The 17,960-nt window shown below is 42.1% G+C and overlaps 1 protein-coding gene across 1 annotated transcript in view; it reads right to left on the bottom strand.

Moving 5' to 3' along the window:
* Positions 1 to 7,270, bottom strand: part of LVRN (laeverin) — a gene marked incomplete at its 5' end in the record, with an annotated part of 64,821 nt that extends 57,551 nt beyond the window's left edge. Inside the window, one exon of the mRNA XM_079799505.1 lies at positions 6,612 to 7,270. Coding sequence (XP_079655631.1) covers positions 6,612 to 7,270 — 659 coding nt within the window. The remainder of the gene's footprint in view (positions 1 to 6,611) is intronic.
* Between the last annotated feature and the right edge of the window lie 10,690 nt (positions 7,271 to 17,960).

The following is a 17,960-nucleotide window of genomic DNA, read 5'->3' on the forward strand; positions in this document are numbered from 1 at the left end:
AAAATACCCTATGATCTCACTTTTATGTGGAATCTAATGAACAAAATAAACTGAGGAACAAAATAGAAAGAGAGGCATGGATACATGGAACAGACTGACAGCTGTCAGAGGGGAGAGGAGAAGGGGAACTAGATGAAAGAAAGTGAACGAATTAGCTAAAGCACATATATGCACAGCCCATAGACACAAACAACAGTAGGGTGAAGGCCAGAGGGAAAATGGGGACATCTGCAATAGTGTCAACAATAAAAATAAAGTTAAAAAAAGAAAATCAATTAATCCATCACATCAACAAACTAAATAAGAAAAATCACATGATCATATCAATAGATGCAGAAAAAAACTTTTGCCAAAATCCAACAACCATTCATAATAAAAATTCTCAGTAAAAAAGGGATAGTCAAAAGAACAGGCAAATAGGTTAATGGAATAGAATAAAGAGCCCAGATATAGACCCATGTAAATAAAGTCAACTGACCTTTGACAAAGGAGCAAAGGCAATACAATGGAGTAAATATAGTCTCTTCAACAAATGTAGCTAGAACTACTGGACATCTACATGTAAGAAAAAACAATAATAATAATAATCTAGACAAAGACCTTACCCCCTTAACAAAAATTAAATCATAATGGGTGGTACACATAAATGTAAAATGCAAAACTATAAAACTCCTACCAGATAACATAGAAAAGAAAACCTAAATAAACTTGGATATTGTGATCTCATTTTGGATACTACACCAAAGACATGATCCATGAAAGAAATACATGATAGGCTGAACTTCATTAAAATTAAAAACATCTGCTCTGCAAAAGACAATATAAAGAGAATAAGAAGACAAGCCACAGACTGAAAGAAGATCTTTTCAAAAGACACATAAAGGACTGCTGTCCAAAATATACAAAAAAATTTCTTAAAATGCAACAATAAGAAAACAAACAACTCAATTAAAAAGTGGGCCAAAGACCTAAATAGACGCCTCACCTAAGAAACTATACAGATGGTAAATAAGCACATAAAAAGATGCCCCACATTCTATGTCATCGGGGAAATGGAAATGAAAAACAATGAGATACCGCTACAAACTATTAAAATGACCCAAATGTGGAACACTTACAGCTAATGCTGGTAAGGATGCGGAGTAACAGGAACTCGCTCATTCATTGCTGGTGGGAATGTAAAGTGGCACAGCCACTTTGGGAGACATTTGGTGGTTATAGTTACAAAACTAAGCATACTCTTACCATACAATCCAGTAATTATTGGTATTTACCTAAAGGGATTAAAAATGCATGTCCACACAAAAACCTGCATACAGAGTTTACAGCAGCTTTCTCATAACTGCCAAAATTGGAAGCAACCAAGATGTCCTTAGTAGGTGAATGAATAAACTGTGGAATATTATTCAGTGCTAAAAAGGAAAGAGCTATCAAGCCATGAAAAGAGAAACCTTAATTATTTCATATCACCAAGAGAAAGAAGCCAACCTGAAAAGGATATATATATATACACACAATACATAATGATCAAAGGCTATATAATATACAGCCATTACATATGTACAAAGAATTCCTACTATATGACATTCCGAAGAAGGCAAAACTATGGAGACAATAAAAATACCAGAGGTTGGGAGCTGATAAATAGACAAGATAACAGAGGAGTTTTAGGGAAGTGAATATACTCAGTATAACTTTATAATCATGGATATATGTCATTATATGTTTGTTCAAACTTATAGAATGTACAACACCAATAGGGAACCCTAAGGTAAACTATAGACTTTGGGTGATTGTGATGTGTCACTATACGTTCATCTTTCGTAAAAAAAAAACAAACATTCTGGTGAGTGATGTTGATATTGGGGGAGGCCATGCATGTGTGGGAGCAGGAACAATATGGGAAATCTCTGTACTTCTCTCTCAATTTTGTTGTAAAACTAAAACTGCTCTAAAAAAAATAGTCATAAAAAAGAATTCTTAGACATGACACTGAAAGCATGACCTATAAAAATTGATAAATTGGACTTCATTAAAAAGTAAAACCTTTGGTCTCTGAAAAACATTAATAACAGAATGAAAAAGACAAGATACAGGACCTCCAGTGACGCAATCGGTTAGCGCGCGGTACTTATAAGAAAAAGACAAGATACAGACTGGGAGGACATATTTGTGAGCTATTTAGATATAAAATATATTTTTAAAAACTCCCAGAACTCAACAGAAAAAAAAAACAAAAAACACAACAAAAAACAGTTCAGTGAGAGAATGGGCAAAAGAGGTGAAAAGCCATTTCACTGAAGGTGACATACAGATAGCAAATAAGCATGAAAAGATGTTCAATGTCTTAATCCACTCATCTGCTGATGGGTACTTAGGCTGTTTGCAAATTGTAGCTTTGGTAAATTGTGCCGCTATGAACATAGGGGTGCATATATCCTTTCTGATTGGTGTTTCTACTTTCTTGGTATATATTCCTAAAATTTGGATCACTGTGGGTTAAAAAACTGTGGTACATCTACACAACGGAATACTACGCTGTGGTAAAAAAAGAAGGAATCCTTATCATTTGCAACAGCATGGATGGAACTGGAGAGCATTATGCTAAGTGAAATAAGCCAGTCAGAGAAAGATAAATATCACATGATCTCACTCATTTATGGAATATAATGAACAACATAAACTGATGAACAAAAATAGATCCAGAGACAGAGAAGCATCGATCAGACCGTCAAACCTCAGAGGAAAAGTAGGGGAGGGTGGGAGTAAGGGGGAGAGATCAACCAAAGGACTTGTATGCATGCATATAAGCATAACCAATGGACACAGACACCAGGGGGGTGAGGGCATGAGTGGGGGGGTGGGGGGGCAATGGGGCGATAAGGACACATATGTAATACCTTAATCAATAACAATAATAATTATAATAATAAAGATGTTCAATGTCGCCCTTGCCGCTTTGGCTCAGTGGATAGATGGTTGGCCTGCGTACCTCGAAGGGTCACGGGTTAATTCAATTCCAGGCAAGGGCACGTACCTCCTCCCTGGCCCAGGCCCTGGTCAGGGCCTTGTAGGAGGCAACCAATCGATGTGTCTCTCTCACATTGATGTTTCCCTCTCTCTTTCACTCTCTCTACAGTGACAATACCTAATGGTGGCCAAGATGCAAAGAAACTATCATCCATACATTGCTGGTGGGACTGTGAAGTGGTATAGACACTTTGGGAAACAGTTCGGCAGTTTCTTAAAAATGAAACATGCAACTACCATATGACCCAGCAATTGTACTCCTGGGCCTTTATTCCAGGAAAACAAAAAATCACGACCACACAAAAACTTATACACAATTGCTCATAGACTCTTTATTTATAACAGCCCAACAACTCCCCACTTCCCCAGCCCTTAGCAATCACAATTTTACTTTCTGTCTACTTTCTGAATTTGACTACTTTAAGTACCTTATATGATGTCTTCAAGGTTCCTCCATGTTGTAGCATATTTCATAATTTCCTTCCTTTTAAAGGCTGAATAATACATTCATATATATATATATATATATATATATCCATTCATCAATGGACATTGGGTTGCTTCCACCTTAATATTGCTATCAGCATGAGTGTACTGACCTGGAAATTTTGAGGGTATGCCCCAAGAATCTGAATTTTAATAAGCTCCCCTGATGGTTCTGGTGCACATTAAATGTTTGTGAACCACTACTCTAATTAGGATCTCTCAAAGTAAAGATGAAGAAATATTTTCGGTAGCCCTCAGATGCACTATAATATAGATTTGACTCACACATAACTGTCCTTTTCCAATTTTATGAATCATTTTGATTGAATCAAGAGAAAAGTCTTAGTTTGATGTTATTTATCTTAACATCTAATTCCAATTTTCCTTTTTTTAACAAAGAGAGAGCAGCTCTCAGATTTAGAGCCTTCAGATCCTTCAGTAGGCAATAATAATAGGTACAATTTATTAGCATTGTTTTTATTATATTAGTCTGTACCATTGCAGTCTATACATTACAAATGGTTTTCCATTTATGACAATGGTATAGAGCTTGTTAATAAATCTAGTTAATATTTTTGTTTAAATCAAGTAACTTTTTAAAGAAAATAATATGGCTGGAGATGTGTAAATATGACATAACCTTAAATAGTAGTATGCCAGTGGATGAAGTTTGGGAAATACTACTTTGAAGGGACATTAACATTTTTAAAAATTTATTTTTATTGATTTCAGGGAGAAAGAAACATCAATGATGAGAGAGAATCATTGATCAGCTGCACCCTACTGGGGATCAAGCCTGCAACACAGGCATGTGCCCTGACCCGGAATTGAACCATGACCTCCTGGTTTATAGGCCGATGCTCAATCACTGAGGCACACTGGCCAGGCGGGACATCAACGTTTTAATCTTGCTCTCAACTTTCTACACATGGAAGGAGGAAACCAGATACTGACACAGAGAAGCACAAATCCAAGGCATCCCTTGGGTGGCTCCTATATGGCAGAAATGTGATGGTACCTGCCAAATGGGAAAAGACCAAGAACAGGTAGGAAGCATCCCCAGATAAAAAAAATATTTTTGGTATCTTCCACCACAACTATTTATCCCCCATTAGAAGTGAGAGACAGTGATGCTCTTTGAAAATCATTTTCTGGAATGATTTTCTTTCTTTTTTCCATTATCGTTGAGCAAAATTATTTAAAAACATTCGCCTTCTAATATTAACTTTGGTGATAAAGGATCACCAAAGAAGAGAGGTAAGCATGTTCTGACTGCTGCAATGGAAATTATGCACACCCCAAGAAAAATGTGAAATCAGTGGGCAGTTTCCTCCCATATGAAAATCTTCTTAAACTCCTATGTAACAGGAATATGGCAGATTCCATGTTCAGGTAACAGGAGGGTGCTCCTAACAGTAATATCCTGAGTTAATGATAGTAGCTACCATTGCACAGTCTCCCCCTTTCTCATTAAATTCTCACAGCACTCTCACTTAGTATGTGTATTCCATGAAGGAGGCAGCAAACTCAGAGAGGTTCACACTGTGCCTGTTGGGTTTCCAAAATCTGCCTCACCATAAGGCATCACTTCGTTTAGGTTCTTTGTTACCTTGGCTTCAAGCTCAACTGCAGGTTTCATTTCCTTGTGGCTTCAGAAGCAGAGACCCTGAAGACAAGTTTGAGGCACCAGCTCCTTTAAGATGCCGCAAATCTGGAGCGCCACCTTGGTCTCTGAACATCTGCAAAACTTCATTGAGATTTCTGCCTGTTTGAATGTTAATGTTCTCAAAATATGGTTTCTAGTTACCGCTGGTTGGCAGCACAATAGAAAAGGGGACTTTCCCATGTTTGCTAGACCCGTGCGTCTGGGCCAGAGCCCCATTAAGTCTTCCCATGAAGGAAGCAGAAAGAGATGGGCGAATAGATGAAATACTTATTGACAGCAGGAAACACTATGTTTTTTCTCTGAAAAATCTTGCCTCCTGAGCTACGCACAGTTCATTCAAAGGGTTCCCAAAGCTCATACTCCAGATACAAATCATCCTAATGTGAAACCTTTCAAAAACAATTTTTCAAGCACTGATGCATTTTTTGAAAGAGAACCACCAGGCATACTGTCCTTAAAAACAAACGTCACACATCCACTAAGGCAGCTTATTAAACTTATTTTAAAACCCCCGAAGTTTTGAAAATAGTGCAGGAGATGATTTAGGGGGGTAATCTAGTGGGTTTCTTTCCCAGAGAGAACATCTGAGAACATTTTCTCTAATAATAAAGGGTAAACTACATGCAGTTGTGTAAACCGCAAATGCTCCACCAGTGCGTGAGTGAAGGAGATCGCCGGTTTGAAAAAAAAAATATTTTTGATATCTTCCACCTCATGCTCGCTCGCCTGAGGTCAAGTAATGCGGTCCCAGGCCGTAGCAATAGGCAATTCTTGAGGTGGAAACATTCCGCGTGGGAGACATTATCTCAAATGAGTATACAAAGAACATATGTACACTACGCGAGCTTGCAAACTCAGAGGGGCGGTCTGTCGTCGCTTTTCTGTATTTTCTCCAGCAGAGGAATCCCTAAAGCGCAGGCACGGACCCTTGGCAGCGCTGTTCAAAGGGTTGGGTGGGGTAGGGGGATGCGGCTGCTCACTAGCAAAACCAGACGCGCGCCTCGGGCAGGGGCGGGAGGGGGTGAATTAAAGGGCATTCCGAAGGTTTCAAGAACCCTAGCAAAAAGAAGAAAGAAAAAAAAGAGAGAGAGAGAAAACCAACAGCCCCGACGTGAATCTTTGTTGCAAGAGCCGCAGTTACGCAGTTAAGGAGCGTAGAGGTAAAGAGGCAAAGCGGGGAAGGATCTGAGCGCGGAGCGGCTCCCGGGAACGGAGCGGCGGCAAGGCTGGGGGTGAGACAGCGCCCCCCGCCCCCCATCCCCGGCTTCTCCTCCTCTACCACCTGCGGATCTCTTGTTAAAGCGCAGATTCTGATCTCTTCGGTTGAGGGTGGGGCCGACGAGTCTGCGTTTTGAACACGCTCCCAAGTATCCCAGCAATTGCCGGTCCGCGGCCCAAACCTGGAGGACCAAGGTCGTGCGGCCCTTACCTGCGCTCACCCTGGTCCGTGTAGAGGTTGATGAAGAGTCCCTCCCTAAAGTCCTGGTACCCGGAGCCCGAAAAGCTGAGCTGCAGCTCGTAGAGGCTCCCGGGCTGCAGGGCCTCGCGGAGCTCCAGCACCAGGTACTGCATGTCCTCCGCGAACCACACCTTGTCCACCGGCACGCGGCCCACGGTGGCGGCGTCCCCAGCTGCCGGGGACAGAGGGCCCCTCACCGCGGCGCCGTCGCAGCGCAGGAAGAGGCTGTGGAGCAGCAGCCGCGCGGTGGCCTCGGCGCAGCGCACCGTGATGTTGACGCGGCCGGTGAAGCGCAGCGCTGGAGGGGAGAGCTCGTCGGGCCGCAGCCGGGGCCACAGCTCCAGCTCGTAGTGCAGCGGCACGAGCCAGGGCGGCAGGCGCAGCTGGTCCCAGGGCCCCGAGGGTCGCCACACGTCCGGGGCGACCGTCACCTCCGGTTCCAGAGTGGGGTTGGGCTTCCTGGCGTCCGGGACCCCGCAGCCGTGAAGCTCCGACGGCGCGACGCGCGCGCAGTGGCCGTACAGGGCGGCGAGCACGGCCAGCGCCAGCAGGAGCGCGGCTGCCAGCCCGGCCAGCGGCAGGGCCACCGCGCGGCTCACGAAGAAGCCGGAGCTGGAACGGGGTCCCATCGCCAAGACCTCTAGCGGGGATGAGGTGCGAGCCCGGAGACGACGGCGGCGAGGCGGCGACGGCTCAGAGCCCCGGCGCCGGGTGCTCAGGGGTGGGACCCCCCTCTCTTGTACCGTCCCTCCTCCTCCCCGAGGGGTTGGGAGACAGGAGAGCGCGATTGGGACCTCGGCTTCCCCCTCCCACCTAATCAGATCCAGGTCCCTGCCTACACACCCCTCCCGCCCGGACGGGGGGGGGAAGAGGCCGATCCGGCGCACGGAGGCGCGCGCCCCTCCGGGTCCGATGGAAAGACCTCGCACCAGAGGCTTCCAGAGTCGGGGCGAGGCGAGGACAGCGGAACAAACTGGAATGTAGACACCTCTGCGGGAATATGTGGGTTCCCGGGGGTTGTCGGGTGTGCCACGGAGCCGTTCAGGTGCCGGGAAAGGAGCGGGTCCAGAGCACCTGGAGCTCCTGGGCCGCAGTGAGGAGCGGCGGGTGGCACACCTGCGGGCCGCCGGCTGGGACTCGCACGCCCGGGGCTGGGCGGCGGCTAAGGACCTGGCCTTCGGGGTGCATTCTGAGAGGACCCTGCGTGGGACAGCTGCGCGGCGAGAACTTCCGGAGCCAAGCCTCTGGCGCGAAATTCGCCTCCTGAAGACAGTTGGGATGAAATCAAGGACTGGCGTCCCCGAGCTTTTTTGGAAGGAGAGTTGGAGGAGGGGGCGAAAAACAAAACAAACAAACAAAAGAAAACAAAACCGGGACTGGGCGTCGGTATCTCCAGGTGAAGGAACGGGAGGGGCGCTTTACCTCCTGACCCGGCGCGGCGAGAAGCCGCCACTAGGCTCCGCAAACGCCAGGGACTGGGTGCCAGTCCTGGAGCCGGGTCTGGCTCTCCGCTCCCTTGCCTGGGGAAAGGGGAATCCTGTTCTCAAAACCGGCCTTTTTAAAAATATAGGAAGGGAGAGAGAGAGAGAGAAACGTCGGCTGCTACCTCCACGCCCCCTACTGAGGACCGAGCCCGCTACCCGGACATGTGCCCTTGACCAGAATCGAACCTGGGACTCTTCAGTCTGCAGGCCGTGCCTCTACCCACTGAGCCAAACCAGTTAGGGCAAAACGGGCCGTTTTTAAGCAAAGAGAAGAAGACAACCCGGCGCCCAACCTTCCCACTGGGAACCGGCCGGCTGGAACTCGTCTCCCAGGCGGTGCCCTGGGCGGGGAGGCTTAGGGCGTTGGGGCATCTGTTTGCTATTTAGCCACGCTCCTGGGAGAGCCGGGCCCGCGAGCCTGCACGCGCTCTGGAGTGAATTGGGAATGGGTTGCAAGTACTCAGGAGGCGCTGGGGAAGGGGAAGGAGAGGGCGGTTAGAGATCCTGTTGTTGGCTCAAGATTTATTTAAGTGCATCCTGTCGTTAGACTCCTTCAGTTATTTCAGATCCAAGAGAATTTGTCTGTCACAGCCATAAAACTTAAAACAGTTCTCACTTTTCTTCTTTGAACTGTATCTCCTTTCCAATGAACTCTCCCACCTGAGGTCAGAGACAGGTTAAACCCAGGTGATTCTCCTGGGAAATGTAATCTCCCCCGCTCCTGGAACTGAAAGTTACCACATTAACAACGGCACACACACACACACACACACACACACACACACACACAGGAAGGGAGACTTGACACCAAGTTCACACGGACGGTTGTGCTGTAACCTGTGACTAGTCTCCTGATTCTAAGTTTGATTTGCTTTCTTCAGAAACAAAACAATTATATTTTAAAATAACTATGACCACGTGCATCATTCCCAGAAGATCCTGGGTAGAGACCTCCTTCTGTTTCTTTCTGCAAAACCTGCCCCAAAATCAGGCTGCCAGATTGTGAGCTGCTGGGCTATCAGGGGCCCCCAGGTTTAGGCCATTGTCAGATGGGATTGTTAGATGCAGCGCTAATTAATTTTTGTCCTTACGACCCCCTGGACATTTTTTTTGAAGGACCTTGAAGGATTCCAGACCAACATGTAAAGGTTTTTTTTGTTTGTTTGTTTGCCTTTTTTTTTTTTTAAAGAGGAGTCAGTGCTAAACAAAATAATTTCAAATTCGTATTAGATGTGTGCCTCCCCTCAATTTTATATAAGAAACTATTGAAAAGTGAGTACATGGACACTAGTATTTAACTCCATTTCTCTAATATCATTAAAGAAATACAGATTGGCTACCACACAAAAAGTTTCATAGTAATAAAATCATTCCAAATGATTCAGCAATTTAAATAGCTTACCAAAAGGGAAAATATTTCTGATAAATCACTAATTTCACTCAAAAGAAGTTACAAAATAAATGCTGGCTGAGTTGTGCTTATGTTACTAGTTATAATTAAAAAAAGAACTGGAAAAGACTATTATATGAAACATTTAACGTCTCAACCAAAGAGTAGTTCTGGGACAGATCAGTTGACAGAAAAACACCGACCAAAAAGTTTTAAAAAATGTTTTTAATTAGTTGCTCAGAAAACCTACTTACTATTCCTATCAGCTAAAGCAGTGATTCTCAATAGGAGAGCTGTTGGTGTCCTCCTCCCCTGGACATTTGACAATGTTTGGAGACATTTTTGGTTGTCACAACTTTGGGCGTTTGCTACTGGGTAGAGGCCAAGGATATTGCTAACATCCTACCATGCACAGGTCACCCACAACAAAGAAATACCCTGCCCAAAATGTGATCAGTGCTGCTATTTATAAATCCTAAGCTAAAGCAATTATTCAAGCCTTTTATATGCTACCCAAGTGAAGTCACCTTTGTATCTTGTGTCACTAGTTAATCTGTTGTTTACATTTATGCTTTGGCGTGTCTACTGTTTTTCCATCTTTATTTCTTGGGCCTGATTCTGAGGGTAAAGCCAGCATGATTTCCTGGCACATTGGATATAGGATGCAAAAGAAAAAGAGACTTCAAAGATGATTACAAGGTTAGACTGAGTAATTGCAAGGTTGAAATTCCCACCAACTGTGAAATGGAAGATTACTGGGTGAAGAAAGCTTGGAGAGGGGTCATCAGTATGTGGCTTTTGGTCAGGTTGAGTTTGAAATGCTGAGCCAATCACTTGGGTATCTGCTGTCACATTTATTCCTCACCTTCTGCCTTCTTCTGTATCTCAGGAGACAGTTTCCAGACTTCTTTGCCTCTGGTTTCAGGATACTTTCCACCAATGGGAGTCACAGGAAAAATACTGGGAGGCAAGAAGAGAGCTAGAGAAGAGGGGTTACAGGGCTGGGTGAAAAAAGTTAAGAAATTAAAACACGAGAGAGAGAGAGAGAGAGAGAGAGAGAGAGAGAGAGAGAGAGAGAGAGAGAGAGAACTGTCTGTGATGACAACAGTTTGGTGATTATCCAAGGAAAGAAGGGTGGGGAGAAGTAGAAGAGGGTAAAGGGAGGATAAATGGTGATGGAAGGAGACTTGACTTGGGGTAATGAACACACAATGCAATATACAGATGATGTATTATAAAATTGTACATCTGAAACCTATATAATTTTATTAATCCATGTCACCCCAATAAACTCAATAAAAATTTAAAAATAAAAGTAATAATTAAAAAAAGATGTAACAGTGATTCAGTTACAAAAGAAAGAAAAGTGCTGCTATAAATACTCTTGTATTTATGTCTTCTGGAATACATTTTTGTTGAATAGATATCTAGGAATTAAATTATTAAACCATAGGATATGTGTGTTCTTTCAACTTAAGTAGATGATACAAAGCTATTGGTAGTACCAATTTGCACTCCTTCCAGCTGTGTATGAATTCCCACTGCTCCATAAATTTGCCAATTGTCAATATTGCCAATATTTTTAACTTGAGCATTTTGGTATGTTTGTGATTTTAATTTTCACTTTCTTGATTTATAATGAAGCTAAGGGCTTTTTCACATAATCATCAGGTATTTGGATTTCCTCATTTGTGAAGGGCTTATTCAAGGGTTTTGTACATTTTTCTACTGGTTGTCTGTGGGCATTTTTTTGTTTGTATATTTCCTAGATATGAGTCCTTTGTTGAATATACATGTTGGAAATACCTTTTCTGATATTAAAGCAGGATAGAGGTAGTTGAAGAGAGAATAGGAGTAGCCTTCTAGGAAGAGAAAATTTTCCTTTAAATAATTTTTTTTTTTAATTCCAAACTGTAGTCTTCTCTTCTAAAGCTTGGGTAGGGAGGCTGTCTCTTGACTACTATTTTTTTTTTTCTTCCTGACCTTTACTAATACCAATAAACTTTTAGAGTGAGTTGATACTTGTCATTTATTGTGCTCAGGTTTAAGGTTTGGCTGATTGAATGTGGTGGCCATGAAAATATATCATTCAGATTGCCGGAAGCTAATTCCAGCATGTCATAAATGCAAGAAGTTTCATCAAAAGGTTGATGGAACTTGGGGATTCAGCAGGGCTGGATACATATTACCTGCTGCTGGAATAGCTAAGGGCATTTCCCCACACCTAAAGATTTGCATATATTATTGCCTGCTACTAGACAGCTGAGGGCATTTTAATGTACATGTTATTGCCTCCTGCTGGCCAAACACCTGAACAGCCGAAGGCAGTTCCCCCCAAACTAACAATGCCTACTGTATACTAAACCTTACCTTTTGATATGTAAATCTACTTTGCCTTAGGGCAATTTGTGTTAATAAAGAGCAAGGGGTCTGGAGATTCAGAGAACTTGGTTACTGAAGCCAAGCCCTCCTCTGGCTCCCCCATGGATTACAAATTTATATTATATTTATAGTCTCTTTATTAATTTACACCGCAGCGCCTTCTCCAGATTCCCGAACCCTTCTAGATGCTGGATATCACCCCAGCATCAGATCTCCTGCTGGAGTGAGCATAATTGACTGACAACCCCACTGCTGCTCTGAGTCCTCCACCCTGTTCACACTGAGGCCATGCATCCCTTGGGCTGCTCCCAGCCAATGAATGACTGAGCATGGCAAGGATCTTAATGAAGGTCCTGGGAAAGAATTCCACTGATAGGCAACTTTGGCCAGAAGGCTTCACACTGGCCCAGAAACTTTCTTAACACTGCACTGCGGTCTGAGACTTCTTATCCAGCTCTCTTCTCTCCCCTCCCTCCTACATAGTGGCCAGACCAGCATCACAGGGTGATAGCTCTCCCCAAGTCCTCTGGCTCTCTGCCCTTTTCCTCTCACCGTCATTCCCCCGAGTACGTCCTTTCCACATCTAATCCCCTCTTCGAGTTGCTTTTTGGAACACCCAAACTAACACACTCTAGAAAAAGCTCCGTTTAAAATTCAGTTACACTTCTGTCAGGATACATATGTCATTTTTTTCTTTTCCTCACAATTCAAAAATTACTGCTAGGGTATGTCTTTTAAAAAGCCTCTTTCGTTGATTTATTTTTTATTAGAACATCATTTTCTTTTGAGATTGGTAATGAGGTTTCTTTTTTCCAGTTTAAGAAAGTTCTTTAGGCTTATGTTTTAAATTATTGCTCCTTCTGTTTCAATTGTTCTAGTTCCTTCATCAGAAGTAGCCATAATTCTTAGATTGAATCTCTGTCATTTGTCTTCATTATATACTATGCTCTTTCTCTCTTTATTTTAAGTCATTTTTCTCTGTAGTTCTTGGAGAATTTATCAAGTGTTTCCTCACCACAATATAGCTGCACTAAAGGAAAAATCTATTCAGTATTGGGACCTGGACAAGGACAGTAACCAGGCTGAGTGCTGACAAAGATATTTGATCAAGTACAGTAGATAGAGAATGAAATCAAGAGTCCTGCACTCCTGTGGATGGTGACAGTGTGTATAATACAGGACTGTATTCCATGAGGTTGAAATGATGTCTCCACTACCACCAGCACCCGACACCGAATAGATGGAACAATAAGGAAACTCTAATGCCCAAAGGCTTTGCTGCCTCTTATTTCCATTCCCACTTAAAATAATTTATTTTAGGGAATAATACCACCTTGGATGCAACATGTCATTCCCTGGCTACCTTCTCAACTATCCCGGAGTTGTAATTATTTATTGGGTGTAATGAAAGAGGGGGAAGAAAGAAGATAATTGGGAAGCAACAGCACTATGGCTGCGCCCAAAAGCCACACTTGTAAAGCAGGGGACTCGTGTCAGAACAATGCTCCTGTTTCTGATCCAGGGAGTAGATAGTTGGAGTTCTAAGCTGATTGGGTATTTTAGTGATAAGTTGAGGAGGAATGAGTCAGGAGCTCTCATGAGGTGCTATTTACAGAAATCTCTACCCCATCACTTACAGTTTTATATATAATTGGTCTCTTCTCTTCTATATAGTAAAGGTATTTGTCCCAGAAACCATGGCTTCAGTGTTAATGAAGCACTGAGCACAGCATCCTCCCAGCATATTATGTTCAATAAATGTTTGTGGAATGAATAATGAGATTCAAATGATCAGTTCCAAATTTCATGTTTCCTCCTCTGTCATATTGCATATAATATTTTAGTCACTTTCACTAAGTTAATGTGTTCAAAAGGAAGATCAACTGTGTGTAAATCAACCCTCTTTCCTAAATTAGAAAGCACACTGTCGATTTTGGCAGTTCACGTTTAATAATTGAGAACACACGTTAGAGAAGAGGAGGATCAAGTCTGGTTTTCCTCTCCGTAGTATCTTGCACACAATCTGATGTGGGAACCATGAGTATGGAAAAACAGTTGTTAAAAAAGGAGAGGAAGAAAAACACACGGAGAAGACCATTCTAGATATGATGCTAAAAACATATAGTAAAATGTGTGCTCAGCTCTCCATTTAATTACATGAGTCCATTAAAAACCCAATTTTCAACAAAATATGTTGTTTAGTCATCTGTTTGGATGGGAAGTTAGGAATTATAGGAGAACCTCAGACAAATTTGCACAAAACCGTCAGTTGGCATGTTACTTCCAAATGAGCCCTGATGAAGTAGTTAAGGTTTAGGCTAAACTGCTGTAAAAAAATGGATTAAAAAAAAAGAAAAAGAAAAGCAGTGGCTCCAGCAAGACAGAGTTCTTTTTTTTGAGTGCAGTAGTCCCCTAGTTCACACAATAGTCCAGAGGCAAATGGAGTATCCAAGGTGGGCAGGTGGCTCTTCAATGACATCATCCATCCCCCAAGGGGGTAGTTCTTGTCCACATGCTCAACACTGGCTCCAACCCCCACATCTGCATCCTGGCCCCATGAAAGGGAAAGAGAGAAAGAGGAGGGCAAATGTTTTCTTTTAAACAAGTGATGCAGATGTGTTGCACATGCCTTTCTTTGTTCATTTTCCAATGGTAAGGAAATCATATGGCCGTATCTAGCTCTAAGGAAAACTAGATTTGTGTCTATATTTCTATAGGGGGATTTCTATCACTAAAAGGAGGAAAGAACAAACAGACACTGGGAGACAATTAGCAGTCTTTGCCATCCTTGAAGAAAAAGTGTATACAGTCATTCTTGTCTTGGGATTTAAATAAAACACATACAAAGAGGACGCTCAAAGCTAAACCTCAGGGAGAGTGTTGTGTAGTGTCAAACAATATTTTATCCAAGAATGCAGAGACAGCACTCTGAGTGTGGTTATCATTTGTCACATTGTTTATGCGTCACAGAAAAGCAATGAAGTTTACCCAAAAATGGAGTTCGGACCTGCCAACTGCACCTTCATGTCTCTAGTGTTTTCTCTAAAATTACCACTCTACCCCATTTCCTATGCCTTGAGGAGATGGGGGTTTACTGAGCACTTCCCTATAATTAGCATCTCACTCAGCTTGCTCAGAGACCAGAAGACCCTTAGTCAGCATCAAGTGACTTGGGATCACTGTACAAAAGCAAAAGAGGGAGAGTTCTGGAGTTCAGGCAGAGAACTGAATAGTAAGCTAAGAGTTGGATAGTTTCATTTCCCTTCCTGGTTCTATCACTACCTCACTAAGATGCATTTCCCAAGAATAATAAAACATTTTTAAAATTCACATATCCTGGAAGCATTCCATCAGTGGCCAAAGATAAATTCATGGGTAGCAAATGCCAAGATCAACAGAGATTTCATAAAGTTCTGTTTTTCTCCTGTAGCAGTGTTCTCAGTTCCCCATCACCTAGTTCAATTTTTGCCTTTTTCTATGCTCTCAGAGGTTGACCTCTACTAACTGCATCAACCAGCCTCTCCTGACCTCTGAGTCCAGTCGGGTTTGATCAATGGGAGGTATGGTCAAAAGATCAAAAGGCAGAAAGAGAGAAGTTGAGGTATTTCTTCTCTCTTGCTCGGTCTGTACCTCAGTACTGGGATTCTGGCAAGGGCTGAGCGTGTCTATGCCACAGCTGCTGTAGACTGGCTCTTTCACAGCTTTCTCCAGGTTCTACTAAAACTTTTTCCTCTTGCCCCATTCAGTTCTAAGTAGTGGTACTGATTTCTCATTATTGCTATTACCTAGGTGTATAACAATTCCTTATTGTTTCCCTTTATCCTATCAGCAGAAACAGCCCCTTCCTTAAATTCTCTCTAGTTAAACCCATGGATTCTGTAAACTGTTTTCTGTTGGGACCTGATACAATAACTTATCAGGAATTGTCCCAGGAAATAGATGCCCAAAATGTGACTGTGGGATTGGGCAGCTCACATATCTAAAGAGCACATGAATATCCACCCTGCTGGAACAGTGCTTACTCAAACTCTCACCACTGGTGGCATAGGATGGATTACAGGTAGAAAGCAAGGCATTGGGAGATGGAGTGACTGTAAGATTTAGTGATTATGGTGATAATGGTGATTATGAGGATTGTGGATTATTATGGCATCTTCTGACTGCCATGGAGAGAGCCTAAAAGAAAAAGATTAATTTAAGGCTTTAAACTCTCATCTCAAGATATAAGTGGACAGTAAGGAAATCTCTGTTGTCACCTTAAAGAAACCCTTTATCTAGCTTCAAGTTAACATAGTTGAAATTAGGCCCAGAGTTGCAATGTCAGTTAAACATTCAACCCCACCAGGTCTATAATGTGAAGGTAAGGGCACTATCTGGAAAGGAGTGGGATGCTGAGACTTGGGATGGGATTTGTTTTTAGTTTTGTTCTCTTTTTTAGACTTAAACTTTGATAAACTTCTTTTTAAAATTTTTTTATTACAATTTCCATTCAATATTGCTTTGTATTAGTTTCAGGTATATAGATAGTGGTTAGACAATCATATACTTTACAAAGTGTTCTCCCTGATATTTCCTGTACCCACCTGGCACTATACATAGTTATTACAATACTATTGACTATATTCCCTATGCTGTACTTTACATCCCCATAACTATTTTATAACTACCAATATACTTTTCAATCCCTTCATCTTTTCACTCAGTCCCCCAACCATCCCACTACGACAACTGTCTGTTCTCTGTGTCTATGAGTGTTTTTCTTTTGCTTGTTCCTTTATACTGTTCTTTATATTCCACATATAGGTGAAATCATATAGTATTTGTTTTTCTCTGTCTGACTTATTTCATTTAGCATACTACCCTCTAGGTACATCTATACTGTTGAAATGGTAAGATTTTGTTCTTTTCATGGCTGAGTAATATTCCATTGTGTAAATGTTCTACCAATTTTTTATCTACTAGGCTATTGATGGGCACTTGGGAAGCTTCCATAGCTTGGCTATTATAAATAACACTGCAATGAACACAGGGCTGCATATATTTTTTCAAATTAGTGATTTGGATTTCTTTAGATATATTCCCAGAAGTGGAATTGCTGGGTCATAAGGCTGTTCCATTTTTAATTTTTTAACTGTTTTCCACAGTGGCTGCACCAATCTGAATTCCCACCAACAATGCACGAAGGTTCGCTTTTCTCCACATCCTCGACACTTGTTGTTTTTTGAATTATTGATGACAGCCATTCTGACAGGTATGAGGTGACATCTCATTGTGGTTTTAATTAGCATTTTCCTGATGATTAGTAATGTTGAGTATTTTTTCATATACCTATTGGCCATCTGCATGTTCTCTTTGGAGAAGTGTCTATTAAGGTCCTTTGCCCTTTTATAAATTGGATTGTTTGTTTTGTAAGTATTGAGCTGTATGAGTTCTTTATAAATTTTGGATTGTAACCCTTTATCAGATGTATCTTTGGTGAATATGTTCTCCCATTCAATGAGTAGTCTTTTCATATTGTTGATGGTTTCCTTTCCTGTCCAAAAACTTTTTTAGTTTGATGGAGTCCCATTTGTTCAACCACTGAGCTACACTGGCTTGGCAGTATGGACATTTTAACATTGTTAATTCTTCCTATCCATGAGCATGGTATATGCTTCCATTTATGTGTATCTTCTTCAATTTCTTTCTTCAGTTTCTTATAATTTTCGGAGTAGGAATGGGGATATTTGGACAGACATAGACAAAGCTGAGAATTTCACACCATCAGTTCCCTCTGACCCTTTTTTACCAGTAGAAGCAGCTCTCTATTCTGTTTGAGGAACACCTTTGCTTGCAGAAAACCTTTCTTCCCCTCCTGGACCAATGCCTTGAAAAGGGATACTTAATCTCCAATCTCAACCACCTATTACTCATTGCCTCCAGGCTCAAAATGAGATGTCAAAATATGTTCTCTCTAGGAAGAGAACCTATATACCTATGATCTTTCAATTTTGTATCAGCAGAAATCTGGGGAGCCTATAAGGCAATAGATTCTAAGGGTGTTATACCACATAAAAGGCTGAA

This window comes from Cnephaeus nilssonii (assembly GCF_951640355.1).
Source record: "Cnephaeus nilssonii genome assembly, chromosome: 2".
NCBI lineage: Eukaryota > Metazoa > Chordata > Mammalia > Chiroptera > Vespertilionidae > Cnephaeus > Cnephaeus nilssonii.